This window comes from Garra rufa, chromosome 12 (assembly GCF_049309525.1).
Source record: "Garra rufa chromosome 12, GarRuf1.0, whole genome shotgun sequence".
Taxonomy (NCBI): domain Eukaryota; kingdom Metazoa; phylum Chordata; class Actinopteri; order Cypriniformes; family Cyprinidae; genus Garra; species Garra rufa.
The window spans coordinates 412,739-427,752 of NC_133372.1; the positions used below are offsets into that span (position 1 = coordinate 412,739).

At 38.2% G+C, this 15,014-nt stretch overlaps 1 protein-coding gene across 1 annotated transcript in view; it reads left to right on the plus strand.

The window, feature by feature from the left end:
- The first annotated feature begins 1,156 nt into the window (after positions 1-1,156).
- LOC141346754 (transmembrane protease serine 6-like) overlaps positions 1,157-15,014 on the plus strand; it is a 16,452-nt gene continuing 2,594 nt past the window's right edge. Inside the window, exons 1-15 of the mRNA XM_073851704.1 lie at positions 1,157-1,344; positions 1,488-1,617; positions 3,025-3,167; positions 3,320-3,387; positions 3,472-3,653; positions 3,763-3,804; positions 4,967-5,171; positions 5,255-5,391; positions 5,815-5,927; positions 7,359-7,468; positions 7,545-7,687; positions 8,411-8,527; positions 10,432-10,600; positions 11,380-11,651; positions 14,084-14,220. Coding sequence (XP_073707805.1) covers positions 1,288-1,344; positions 1,488-1,617; positions 3,025-3,167; positions 3,320-3,387; positions 3,472-3,653; positions 3,763-3,804; positions 4,967-5,171; positions 5,255-5,391; positions 5,815-5,927; positions 7,359-7,468; positions 7,545-7,687; positions 8,411-8,527; positions 10,432-10,600; positions 11,380-11,651; positions 14,084-14,220 — 2,025 coding nt within the window. The 5' untranslated portion in view covers positions 1,157-1,287. The remainder of the gene's footprint in view (positions 1,345-1,487; positions 1,618-3,024; positions 3,168-3,319; positions 3,388-3,471; positions 3,654-3,762; positions 3,805-4,966; positions 5,172-5,254; positions 5,392-5,814; positions 5,928-7,358; positions 7,469-7,544; positions 7,688-8,410; positions 8,528-10,431; positions 10,601-11,379; positions 11,652-14,083; positions 14,221-15,014) is intronic.

A 15,014-nucleotide genomic window follows, 5' to 3' on the forward strand; every position in this document is an offset into this window, starting at 1 on the left:
GTGAAAAATGAATTTGGGGTATGGAACCATGACAATATTGTTGCACTACAGTGGTGATTGTTAATATATTTTATGTGTTTAATATATTTTTGAAATATAAGTGTTGATGTTCCAGTATGGATTTCTTTCATTGGCAGATAAAACAGGTAAGGTGAGCTGTTACTTCATCCTGTCTGTCATAACTTTACATCATTCCCATTAGACGCCTGCAGGTCTTTCAGAGTTCTACTTCTCAAAATCTTTTCTGTTTGAGGTTCTGTTGTTTACTTCAAGAGAATTCTGTAATTTCTATAAATGATTGACCACAACTTCAGTCTTCTCCATTTCGATGCCTGTGGTCCAATGGACCACAAGAACCTCAGAAACGGCTGATGCATCAGTGTTTTTCTGAGCTGTTGATATATCAAGTTAATATTACAGTGTAAAATGACAATGAACAGCTGATGCATCACTTTTGATTGTGTTTATTTAAATGTGTCTAAATCTGTCTTTTATCACAGGAATGACTTTATTATTAGTCTACACTTAAAAAATAAAGGTGCTTCACAATTTCATGGAAGAACCTTTTTTGTCTAAATAGTTCCACAAAGAACCTTTAACGTCTGAAGAACCTTTCTGTTTCACAAAAGGTTCTTTGTGGCAAATAAGGTTCTTCAGATTATAAAAAGGTAAGCAAGAAATGGTTCTTTAAAGAACCTTTGACTGAATGGTTCTTTGTGAAACCAAAAATGGTTCTTCGCTGTGAAGTACCTTTTAAAGCACCTTTATTTTTAAGAGTGCAGTCTCCTTGCTGTAAAATATATTTTATGTGAAACTAAAAAAAAATGCATGAACTTCAACTGACCAAATGTAACATTTGAAAGCATAATTTGTCCAAGAAATGCACATTAGCGAAAGGTGTTGATGGTGTCCCAGAGGAGCGTCCTCCGCGCACAGGTGAGACCCGACAGAGTGACGTCACGGGCGTCGCGCAGGTGAGCGCGCGTTGCTGGGTGTTGACGGTTGTTAAGAGATCCGTTATATTTATATTCCCACACAATCTCGGCACATCAGCGCGCATTTAAATGAAAACCGAGGCTGTTCTCAGATCAGCAGATACTTCACTCCAGCCGATTATTGATCCGCGGCGGACTTTGGACTGACAAACACTGAGCCACTGAGCGATTCCCTCAGAACATGTGAAGAACCGAACATGTGTGCCATCTGAACCTTAGTAAGAACCACCGAACCGGGACCGAGAGTCTGAAGAGAGCCGAAGATGAGCGCGAGGAAACGGTTCAGTTTGTGATGGAGCTCGGGAACGGATTCAGACCGGATCCGAATCGAGACAGCGACACCGACACCGTGAGAGATCCGCATCAGCGCAGTTTAATCAAATCATATTATAGATATCACTGCACAACAACAACAACAACTGTGAAATATTACTGTGAAAGATGTTCGCCCAGTGTTTGTGCCAGTATTCGTGTGTTTTATGTTTATAACAGATTCGTCGCGCTGATCCGGATCCGAAACATAAAAGGAGGAGGAGCTTCCCGAGATGGCTGATTGGCCTCATCTGCACCATCATCATCCTCATCTTGGCAGGATCTTCATCTCTCCTCTGGTATTTTCTGGGTGAGGAAAGAGTCACACAAGCGTTCAGCACAATCTAATCTCAACACTTTAAAACTAAAACTTAGTAGTAATAGATAATAATAATAATTCACACACAAAAGTTACATTTTTGTCATCATTTTGTCTCTGTTAAACCTGCAGTGTTGGGGATAATGCATTACAAGTAACGCAAGTTACGTAATAATATTACTTTTTCCAAGTAACTAGTAATTGAAAACTATTTCAATTGACAAGGAAATATCAAATAATTAACTTTTTCAAATAAGTAACGCAATTTATTTTTCCTCCATTTATTGATTAAAAGCTCTCCTGTCCCCATGTTGAGAGAAATTGTGAGTAAGATGTTACTTTAGTTCTAGAATAAATGTGAACATGCATTAATTCATCTCACTCACTACAGTATTCCTCAAAATGAATAAAAACAGTGAAATTTAATGCAAACCTGCAATAATTGAACATGTTAAATAATACAAATATCCTTTATGTATTTAATCCCATTTTATTAACCTTCGATGATTCAATTCATCCATAATAATAAGCAAAAATTACTCAAGATAATCTAACATTTGTTTTCCTTTTTTATTGCTGAAGAGTTGACATTTGTTCTTCTGCGGTCTACTGTACAGACGGCAATTTACTTTTCTCTAAGCCTGAGGCTTTTGCTGTGAAAAGGCTTTTACATTTGACAAAAAACATTTTTATTTTAAAAACAAACAAGCAAGCCCTGCCCAGATTTAAAAAGTAACGCAAAAGTGACGTAACGCATTACTTTCCTTAAAAAGTAACTAAGTAACGTAACTAGTTACTTTTTTAGGGAGTAACTCAATATTGTAACGCATTAGTTTTAAAAGTAACTTTCCCAAACACTGCAAACCTGTATGAGTTTGTTTCTTCTGTTCAAACATAGAAGAATATATTTGAAGTTTGAATGTTGGTAAATTGCTGGTAGCCATTGAAGTCAGTGGCCACTGATCGTCAGTTATTTGGTTACCAATCCTTTTTCAAAATGTCTTTTATGTTTAACAGAAGAAAGATATAAGGTTTAGAACTACATGAGGGAGAGAAAATGATGGATTTTTGGGTGAACTATTCCTTTAAGGGAAATCTGAGAGTGCAAAAAAAAATCTAAATATTGAGAAAATCACCTTTAAAGTTGTCCAAATGAAGTTCTTAGCAATGCATTTACTAGTCAAAAATGAACTTTTGATGTATTTACAGTAGGACATTTGCAAAATATATTCATGGAACATGATCTTTACTTAATATCCTAATAATTTTTGGCATAAAAGAAAACTAGATGATTTTTGACCCATATAATGTATTGTTTGCTATTGTTACAAATATACCCATGCTACTTAAGACTGGTTTTGTGGATCCACATTGAATTGTGTGTGTGTGTGCGTGTAGAGTACAAGGTGTGGGTTCTGGAGCCGCGTCTGGTTCAGCAGTATACGGCCAGTGTTTCCATTCTGAATAAGAACTTCTCCGTGAGTCTGTCCAGTCATGAGAGCTCAGAGTTCAAAGCGGCGGCTGTGTCTGTGCAGAACATGGTGAGTCTGGACGAGGAGTATTTTAGATTATTTTTGTTTTAGTTTTACCTTTAGCTAACTGTAATAACCCTGGTCTTAATGATTTTATAGAGTTGTAATGCACAGATACACACAGAATGTGGTTTATGTTCATTATTCGACGGCTCTGACAGGTGGAGAAGCTGCTGAAGTCCACAGACCTGTCCAGATACTTCAACTCCAGCGCTGTGTTTGCGTTTGGGTGAGGACCGTTGCTCTCCGTCCGACTGTGTTTGATGAGCTGACATCTGCAGGATCTTCACGTGTTCCTCTGGTGTTCCTGTAGGAACGGTAGTGTGGTGGCTCATTTCTGGCTGCGTCTGTCGGTTCCTGGCAGTCACGCGGAGGCGGTGAACGTCCAGCGTCTGAATGAGAGCGTGTTCAGAGAGCTGCAGCGCTTCAGTGACGCTCAGATGATCAGCAGATACGAGGGCTTCCATCTGCTGCTGCCGTCGCTCTCCTTCACCGGTAACATCATCAGACGCACTAACGCTCACTAGACTGTCCCACACATGTACGGTGACTTCGCTTGTGTTTTTGTTCATTTGTTTTTACTGCTTTGTTTTTTACTTTCCAGAAACCAACCCCAAAGTTATAGATCTTTTTCAAGCTACATTTGGTATGATTTTTTTTTTTTTAATTTTATTCTTTCTTTCTTCCTCCTTCTTTTTAATTTTGCAGTATGATTTTTAAAATGATAATTCCATGGTTTTAATTCATTTTCATGCATTTTAATCACACCCTTTACATCAGTTTTGAAATAATAAAGTAGTATTAAATCCCACTTGAAAATTTCTATAGATGTACTATACAGAAAGGTGTACAAACTTACTTTACAATCGTAACATTCAATTTGTTGGGATTGAACTGCCAAATCAATAATGTAATGCTGAAGATGAAGACAGTCAGGATTGTGTTTGTTGGTGGTTAGTGGATGATATTAATGGTTAATGTCATTCTCTGTTAAGTGAATTAACTTTGTACATCCACTAAAAACACCAGATGAGTTTGTTTGTTCATCGGATTTGTATAAATGTGTGATTCCATCACTGTCTCACCAATGGATCCTCTGGAGTGAATGGGTGCCGTCAGAATGAGAGTCCAAACAGCTGATAAAAACATCACAATAATCCACACCACTCCAGTCCATCAGTTCACATCTTGAGAAGATAAAAGTTTAAACAAATCCACCACTAAGACGTTTTAACTAAAATACATTGAGTCTATAATCCATTATAACACTTCCTCCAGTGAAAAAAGTGGTCTGGTCTGAATCAGGAGAGACATCTGCACAGATCAAGTACTGTTTATGAGCCAAAACAGCTCTAAACAAAAATGTGGCTGGATTTTGATGAGAGAGACAACAGGAGATGGACTTTTTCACTGGAAGAAGCATTTTTATGGACCATGGACTCGTATTTTAGTGATTGATTTGTTTCAGCTTTTGTCTTCTCAAGATGTTAACTGAGGGACTGGAGTGGTGTGGATTATTGTGATGTTTTTATCAGCTGTTTGGACTCTCATTCTGACGGCACCCATTCACTGCAGAGGATCCATTGGTGAGACAGTGATGGAATCACACATTTATACAAATCTGATGAACAAACAAACTCATCTACATCTCGGATGAACTAAGGATGAGCACATTTACAGCACATTTTCATTTTTTGGGTCAACTAATTCTGCTTTACCTGTTTGTTCTGACCGTCTGGAGACGTCTCTGATGTAAGTCTCATCTGTCCTGAGGGTTGTTTCTCCTGAAAGCCTCTGTCTCCTCACAGACTGCTATCGCTACACGTCTCTGGTCTCCGCGGAGCCGGTGGTCCTGGAGGGGCCCAACACGCAGCGCTCGTCGTGTCTGTGGCACCTGAGGGCCCCTGCGGGCTTCCGGCTGGAGCTCAGGGTGGAGTGGCTCCTGACCGAGTGTCGCGACCGTCTGATCATCTACGACTCAGTCACGCCGTCAAACTCTCGCCTCATCACCTCGTGAGACTCACACTTCTTTATCTCTGGTTCACATCCGGCGTGGCAAACACAGTTTGTGAGTGTGTCTGGTCTCTCTCTCTCAGTCTGTACGGCTGCAGTCGATATGAGCAGACGGTGCAGTTGCTGTCGTCCGCCGACTGGATGACGGTGGTTTGGAAACAGGGTCTGTACAACTACAAGGATCCGTTCTCACTGAGCGCACGAGCCTGGCCGGACCAGGGTAATCCATCACTTATGAATACTGGTTTATACTTGAAGAAAAAAACTGAATTTTTATTGTTTTTAAAAAATTATAACATTTTTATTAATTTTAAATTTTATTATTTTATTTATTATATTTGAATAATTTTATTTATTATTTATTTTAATGATTTATTATTTATTTTATTGATTTATTTTATTTTTTAGCATGTGTAATATTCTGTGGTTTTTGCAGGTGTTTATCTGTATTTTTTAAAATTATGCATTGCATTTTGTTGTGTTTTGGAGTTCAAGGAAATGTCTGCAAACCTGTCCAATTTCCATTTTTCTACATTTTTTTTCTTACAATGTAGAACTGATGCAGATTAAATAGAGATTTCATTACACCACTGTAGATCTTTTGTCTTGAGTGACCCTGTGGTTGTGTTTTCTTGTGCTGCAGATTGTTCTTACAGTGTTGTGTTAGAAAAGACAGACGATGTTCAGGGCATTTTACGGACACCCTTCTACCCCAGTTATTACCCTCCAGACACCAACTGCAGCTGGATCTTCACTGTAAGACTGTATCAGATATTTTGCTTCATTTAACTGGACTTACACTCTTTAAAGTCAACCTGAAATCAGAATTATTAAGATACTATTACATTTCCAATGACTGAAATGTAGATTTCCTGTAACTCAAATAGAGCAACAACAATTGGTGTAGAAACAAATTTCACCTGAGAAACTGCTAGTAAATTTCACAAATAATTACATAACCGCAAATAACATTGAATTAATTATGAAATCTTCAAGCAGAAAGACTGAAATAGCATTTTCTTGGAAAATGTATCGCAATAATCTTTTTCATTTACAACATCAAAAAATATTTTTTTAACAGTGCATTAATGTGGACTGCAGCTTCAAGCTTTCTGAATGGACACAAAAGCTCATTACGTTCATTTGACTCATGCACTCTATTCCTGTAACAATCGTGTGTAGAAGAAGGCGCACAAAGACGAAATGCAATGACAAATAGTTTAATAATATCTACGAACATAACCTTATGATCGGACAAACAACTCTGAACTAAATACAACTATTAAAGGGTAGATAATGAGACACAGACTGTTGATGGTGATTAACTAATAATGACTTAACGAGGACAGGAACAGGAAAACCATATATGGGCACATAAGGGTGAAACCAATGCAAACAGTCTAAAGGGGTGTGACAATTCCTGGTCTCCTGAGGACATGTGATGCTTTTTCTGTTGTTTCTAAAAGAATAGTTCACTTCCAGAACAAAAATTGTTATATTATGTACTCACCCATTTGCCATCCAAAATGTTCATGTCTTTCTTTCTTCAGTCATAAAGAAATTATGTTTTTTGAGGAAAACATTTCTCTCCATATAGTGGACTTCCATGGTGTCCAGGAGTTTGAACTTCCACTCGTCTTGTCTAGCTCTGCATGTACTCTTCTAGTTTAAGACAGTTAGGGTATGTCGAAAAACTCCCATCTAATTTTTTTCTGCATCGCTGCTGAAGTACCGACCCAGTGTTTACAAAGTGAACGTGCAAAGAAGATCAAACAGCCTTTACAAACCAAGACAAAACAGCGATGTATGATGATTTTGAAGAGAAAATGAGATGGGAGTTTTTCCACATACTCTAACGCAGAGCTAGACAAGATGAGCATTTGAGGTTAAAAATTATATAAATTGTCAATTTGTTTAGAAAATAAGTCCCTTATTCCGTGGCTGGAAACGTTTAGAGTGCTTTAAAGCTACATTTTGGAAGTTTGATCTCACGGGCACCATAGAACTCCACTGTGAAATGTTTTCCAAAAAACACAATTTCTTCATGACTGAAGAAAGAAAGACATGAACATCTTAGATGACGATGGGGTGAGTACATTATCTGTAAATTGTTGTTCTGGAAGTGAACTTCTGTAATATGCATGAACTGTAATTGCATATTAAGCAGTAGTGTGTGTGTGTGTTCAGGTGCCGTCGGTGGAGTTCGGTCTGACTCTGTCCTTTGAAGGATATGAGCTGAACCGGGCCAGTTACAGTCAGACGTGCACACAGGGCAGATGGAGCATCCAGAACCGCAGGTCAGTCCATCAGACCCATCACCGCGTTCATCAGCGCGTCTGTATCTGAGCGTGATGGCGGTGTGTTTGTTTACAGGCTGTGCGGCGTGCGAGGTTTACAGCCGTACGCCGAGCGGATCTACCTGCTGTCGAGCACCGTCACCGTGTCCATGACGTCAGAGGTGTCTCTCACCGGCCCGGGTCTGCAGGTCCACTACAGCATCTTTAACCAATCCGATCGTTAGTACACCTCTGCCTTCATTCACTGTGTGCATTCAACTCTCATGATCAGGAAATGCAGTTTTAGATTTTTATAGTGTTTCTCAAGGTTAGTTTATACTGTAATTGCACCAAAAATGTTTGTAAATGTGATATTTTTTTCTGTGATTAGAATTCACATGGGGAAATCATGTCATTAGGTGCGTTTCCATTAAAGATTTGCGCAAAACTTTGGCAATATTTTATAAATGACGATTAAAAATTATTGCAAAATGACGGAGTTCTATTAACCGATGTTATGCGACTAAACCATATTTATTTTTGTGGGATTTTGGCTATATTTAATCGAATGTGACCTGAAAATGCAAAAAAAAAGCCATTTCCATTGTGAGCGTAAAAACTTTTTTGTGATATATGGGAATTTTTGTGCAATTGACGCTTTCCAGTAGGCATATTTTCAATTGGCAATTTCATTTTGCACAATTTAAATGGTAATAGAAATGCAACTAGTGTGATTCTCCTACTTTCAAATGCAGGTGTTTCAGAAGAATAATTCATATTTAGTATGAATTCTGAAACTGTAGTATGTTTTAATTGTAGTGTAATCTCTCATATGTATAAAGATCTAAAACATTTTGAATGTGCATTTAATGGCTGCATGTGTGTGTGTGTGTGTGTGTGTGTGTGTGTGTGTGTGTGTGTGTGTGTGTGTGTGTGTGTGTGTGTGTGTGTGTGTGTGTTCAGGTGTACCGTGTTCTGACAGGACGTATGAATGTGGAGATGGAACATGTCTAAAGAAGCCAAACCCTGAATGTGACTTTATTACGGACTGTCCTGATAAATCTGATGAGAAATACTGCGGTAAGTGTGTGTGTGTGTGTGTGTGTGTGTGTGTGTGAGTGTGTGTGTGTGTGTGAGTGTGTTTTAGCATATGACACCATATATAAGTAGGGCTGTCCTCGGCTAAAATATTTTCTGGTCGAATTTTAGTCATTCATTTTAAGCATTAGTCGTCTATTAGTTCCACATTAATTAATAAACTATATACATCATAATAATGAGCCTTTAATTGCCTACATAGCCTAATAAGCACAATAGAAAAGTATAAACAAGTTTTGTGCTCAAGTTCACAAAGACCGAGACTGCAGAAATCGCATCTAGTTCGCTTTAATTATTTTACAAAAGCACAACGTTCGTTGTTATTCTAAGTTTCAAAATATGTATATAAAGGGTTACTCCACCCCAAAATGAATTTTTGTTATTAATCACTTACCCCCATGTCGTTCCAAACCCATAAAAGCTTAGTTCGTCTTTGGAACACAAGTTTAGATATTTTGGGTGAAAACCGGGAGGTTTGTAACTCTCCCATTGACTGCCAGGTAAATAACATCGTCAAGACCCTGAAAAGTATGAAAGATGTCATCAAAATAGTCCATCTGCCATTAGTGGTTCATGAAGATTTTATGAAGAATACTTTTTGTACGCAAAGAAACCAAAAATAACGGCTTTATTCAACAATTCGTCTCCTCCATGTGACTGTAGCACCATTTTGGAGAGTATCCCCTTGATTAATGACAAAATTTGCATTTTGGGATGGAGTAATCCTTTAAGTTCAGGTGAGCGCCTCCATCTGTCATGCAGTGAGTGCACTATTGTTCAACTTCCACATCTGTTCAGACACTTCAATAGCGCACATTTTTCTAGGTTATTTTTCTAGATTGAGCTGCCATGTAAAGTTGCTACTACATACAGTACAGACCAAACGTTTGGACACACCTTCTCATTCAAATGATCGAGATGGTGTGTCCAAACGTTTGGTCTTTACTGTAGATATTTATTCAACTGAAAAAACTTGTGAAAAAATATCTTTCAGGTGGTCAAATAGCAAATAGTGGAGCTCTGCAGCCACCTACTGGTAAAAGTTATTTTTTTTACTTTTAAAACTGGATTTTCCTAAAGATGGGCAAAAATCTTACACTAAACCATGTGAAATTATCCATGTTATCCCCATGAATTAAAGTTAGAAATGTGGGTCTTTTATAAAGTGAATTTTACATTAAAAAAAAATCTGTTTTTGTATTAAAACCCATTTAAAAAATATTTATTTATTAATATACATATATATATATATATATATATATATATATATATATATAAATATATATATATATAAATCACGAACCCACTGAAAACTGCACAAATGTAGAGTAAAAACTTTAATAAATCATTTGAATGAGAAGGTGTGTCCAAACTTTTGGTCTGTACTGTACATCTTTCAGATGAAAAGCCATATTTGAGGTAGAAAAAACGAAAGACAAGCATTTGGATGTCCTGCCTGATGTACTATATTACATTTCATCACCTTAGAATTATAAGGTTTTATCTGACATTTTTGTCAAAATTGAGTTATTCACATATTCTTATTCTGTGACAACTTATTTACATTATTCTATATCTACAGATCTATATCTATTATCTACAGAAGTCTATGGAACAAAAACTTTGAAGCTCTATATCTCGAAAGAGCTCAGAATGCAGATAGAACCTTATAATTCTAAGGTGACGATATATAAACCAGCTGATAACGATCTGTCCATCACCGACTGCGTGACTTCCTGCAGAATATTTTTTTCTGCGACTAAGTGACTAGTAATATTTTGGTCGACCATGCCTCTTGATGTTGCCTAAAGGTTAGTGGACTATTAGGGGGCAGCCCTATGTATAAGTGTGAGTGTATGCGTGTTCTGATGACGTTCTCTCTGTAGACTGTGGCCTGCGGCCGTTCAGCAGTCGTGTGGTGGGCGGGGCCGATGCGGTGGAGGGGGAGTGGCCATGGCAGGCCAGTCTGCAGATCAGTGGGCGGCACATATGTGGAGGGGCGTTAGTCTCCGCCCAGTGGGTGGTGTCTGCGGCTCACTGCTTCTATGATGACGGGTAAGCATCTCTGTCTGTGTGTCTCTAGGGCTGGGAATCGATTTCAAAAACTGATTCCAAGGCGTTGAAAATCGAGGGTCGATTCCAAACCCATCAAGGGAAATCAACTCCTCATTCAGAGCCGTTTTCAGTTCAACAAAACTTATAAATAAGGTTGCATACCTTCTGTTTGAGAAGCACCCATCAATTTGCCTCTTGCTCACTAATAGTTATTATGAGTCTGATTCTCTTCCGTGAAAATATTTGTTTGGATAGATCATTTAAATGAACCAGGTCAAAAAAACGATTCAGAAGTTTTTTATTGGGGAACTGGTTCATGTTGTCCACAATTTGGAGCGCTGCATGACAGAATAGATCATGACGTGATCAAGGGTCTTGTTTACATCTTGAAAAAATGCTATTTTTAACTGTTCTATCAGCCAATGATAATAAGAGCACATATCAGTGGCCCGAGATCACATCTGATTGACAGCTACGCCACAAGCTCTTGTCTCAGTGTTGTTGTTAAAGTTCTGTTTATTTTGTTTCAGTGTATAGTTTGCTAATTTTGTCATTTGAGACATGTCATATCTTGCTCTATTCACGCAACAAACGCACTGCTGAGCTGTGGGTTATGACTAATTTCATGGGCAATGCAGACAAAATTACAATTTAGTCTGAGCTACAGAAAAATCATAATTAAGCTTCATATTACCTTTACATTCAAAAAATTTCAGAATCGAACAGCCCTATGTGTCTGTCCATGCTCCTTCCGTCCTGCCGAACACTTCTGTCTGCAGGTTCTTCTCTCCGTCCGTGTGGACCGTCTATCTGGGCAAACTGCGTCTCTATGGCAACAGTCAGACGGAGGAAGCCGTCCGCGTGTCGCACATCCACCTGCATCACTACTATGACGATGAGACGCACGACTACGACGTGGCGCTGCTGCGGTTGGCGCGGCCCGTGTGGTCGGGGACTCTGGCTCATCCGGTCTGTCTGCCGCCCCAGACGCACCAGCTGGAGACAGACGTGCTGTGCTGGGTGACGGGATGGGGCGCGCTGCGGGAGGGAGGTATTACCTGTACAAACACGCTCTTTTTACTTGTACACTGTTAAAATGGAAAGTTCTGACTCCAATTCAGCTGTGGTGTAGACACGTCAAAAACTAACACATAGGCTGTGTTTCAGTTCTTTTTTTATGCCCTTCTGTCTCAATTTTACGTGTGTACATCATTGATTACGTTGCACAAGTGCCCACTATTGGCAGAACCCTTGCAATGGGCTGAATTGGAACGTCTTAAAGGATTAGTTCACTTCCAGAGCAAAAATTGTCATCCAAGTTCATGTCTTTCTTTCTTCAGTCGTAAAGAAATTGTTTTTGAGGAAAACCTTTCAGGATTTCTCTCCATATAGTGGACTTCTGTGGTGCCCTGAGTTTGAACTTCCAAAATGCAGTTTAAATGCAGCTTCAAAGGACTCTAAACGATCCCAGCCGAGGAAGAAGGGTCTTATCTAGCGAAACCATTAGCCATTTTGTACAATTTTCAAGACAGTTAGGGTATGTCTAAAAACTCCCTCCTCATTTTCTCCTCCAACTTCAAAATCATCCTACATCGCTGTTTCACCTTTTTTTTTGTAAAGAGTGTTTGATCTTCTTTGCACGTTCACTTTGTAAACACTGAGTCGGTAGTTCTGCAGCGATGGAGGATGATTTTGAAGTTGGAGGAGAAAATGAGATGGGAGTTTTTAGACATACCCTAACTGTGCACAGAGTACACATCCGCATCAGAGAGCTAGACAAGACCAGCATTTGAGGTTAAAAAGTATATAAATGTATTTTTTTTTTAGAAAATAACTGATAGTTCTGCTAGATAAGACCCTTCTTCCTCGGCTGGGATCGTTTAGAGTCCTTTGAAGCTGCATTTAAACTGCATTTTGTAAGTTCAAACTCAGGGCACCATAGAAGTCCACTATATGGAGAGAAATCCTGAAAGGTTTTCCTCCAAAAACATAATTTCTTTACAGCTGAAAGAGAAAGACATGAACATTGTGGATGACAATGGGGTGAGTAAATTATCTGTCCGTATAAATCTCCCTCCTCCACTTCACAAAGAGGAACACACTTTAAAATGGCAGTAGGGATTCCCCCAAGGGGAAGTGCTTAGGGAAGTTCACGAGTGCGTGTCTAAAAGTGAAGTGGAACACAGCGATAACGCATCTTGTGAGTCAACACACACACATACTGCAGACTGAAAGAGACAGTTCACTTACTAATGAAAATCCTGCCATCATTTACTCACCCTCCTCAAGATGTTCCAAATCTGTTTGAGTTTCTTCCTTCTGTTAAAGACAAAAGAAGATATTCTGAATAATGTGTGTAGCCAAACAATTGACAGCAGCCATTGACTTCCATAGTTTTTTTTTTTCATAGTATTGATATCAACGGGTACCGTCAGCTGTTTAATTAACATTCCACAAAATATCTTTTTTTGTGTTTAATAGATGAAACAAACTCATACTCAATAGACTGGATGTTGAGATGTGGGTGTGGCTTTCGACTTGTATGCAAATGAGTGTGAGCTTGCAGGGGCGGAGTTTAAGAGCACTAAATGATTGAAGAAATGCTGCATACGTCAAACTAATGCTTCGCTAAAAGATCCAATTAGGCCAAAAAAAAAAAATAAATAAATAAAACATGTACACAGATCTATAACTTGCAGTTTTAAAATAGATAAAGTGAATTTACATTTACATTTTTATGCTGAATTTAAGCGCTCCGCTGCAGTTTTCTACAAAAAAAAAGAAGCTTTATGGTGTTTTAACAGCAAATAAATTAAGAATAGTATTGTAAATTTACTGTTAATCTAAAAAAATGAAATTATTACCATTTTTTTTTTACTGTACAGTGTACAGTTTTAAATTGTTATTATAGATGAATATATTTCACAAAAACAGTGTGAATGTGACCTGAGATCAGCAGAGAGAGGGTTTTAATGTAGAGTCTAGGGTAAATTAACCTTTAAATTGTAAATTAGTTTGCATCCCTGGATAACAAAACATTAAACCACTAAAACTGCACTGCAAAAAATGCTTTTATAGCTTAGATTTTTTGTCTTGTTTCCAGCCAAAATATCTAAAAATTCTTAAATCAAGAAGGATTTTCTAGATGAGTAAAAATTATTTTCTTGTTTTCAGAAAAAACAAGTCAAAATTAAGTGAGTTTTTGCTTAGAGCAAGCAAATTAATCTGCCAATGGGGTAAGCAAAAAAACTCTTATTTTAAACAAAAAACAAGATTATTTTTCTTACACCATTAGCAGATTATTTTGCTTGTTTCAAGCAAAAATGCACTTAATTTTGACTTTTTTTTTCTGAAAACAAGACAATTTTTACTCATCTAGAAAATCCTTCTTGACGCTGGAGACTGAACCTAATTCGAGGTTTAAAGCTTCTGTCTCTCTGTTCCCATCTTTAAATCTCTCCTTGATCTGTGTGTGTCCATTAGGAGCGGTCAGTGACGTTCTGCAGAAAGTAGACGTGCGGCTGGTCAGTGAAGACGCCTGTGTGCGCTCCTACGGTTATTTGATCACGCCCAGAATGATCTGCGCCGGTTACCGCAGCGGAGGGAAGGACTCCTGTCAGGTGAGGCGTCACCATCATACAGGGCCTTGCAAAAGTATTCATACCCCTTCATTTTTTTTTTTCACATTTTGTTTCGTTGCAGCATTATGTTAAACTGCTTAAAATGTCTTTTTCCACATTAATCTACATCTCATACTCCAAAACAGGTTTGTAACAACTTTGCAAATTTATTAGAAATAAAAAACTGAAAAGATCCTGTTGCATAAGTATTCATACCCTTTTCTGGGACACTGCTCAGGAGCATCATATTGCTTCTAGATGTTCCTACACTTGGAGTGGAGTTAAACTGTGGCAAATTCATGTGAATGAGTCTGATTTAGAAAGACACACACCTCTCAGAAAAGGTCTAACAGCTGAAAATGCAGATCAGAGCAAAAACCAAGATAACTGCCTGTAGAGCTCAGAGACAGACTTGCGTTAAGGCGATGATCTAGAGAAGAGTTCAGAAACAAATCTGCTGCATTGAAGGTTGACAGAAGCATTCTCCATAATGGAAGACGATTGGAACAACTAGGACTCTAGAAAATGTCCAAGCTGACAGAGATGGAGAGGTGAAAAGGTGAGGCAAAGAATGGCAGATAATTGCCAAATGCAGATGTGCAAAGATGCTCACATCAGACCCAAAAACACTTGAGGCTGTAAAGCTGCTTCAACTATGGACTGAGTTAAGGGTATGAATACTTATGCAATCTACTTATTTCAGTCTTTTATTTTTACTACATTTGCAAATCTGGTTTGTGCTTTGTCATTATTATGGTGTATGGAGTGTAAATCTATATCTGTAAAAAATGAAG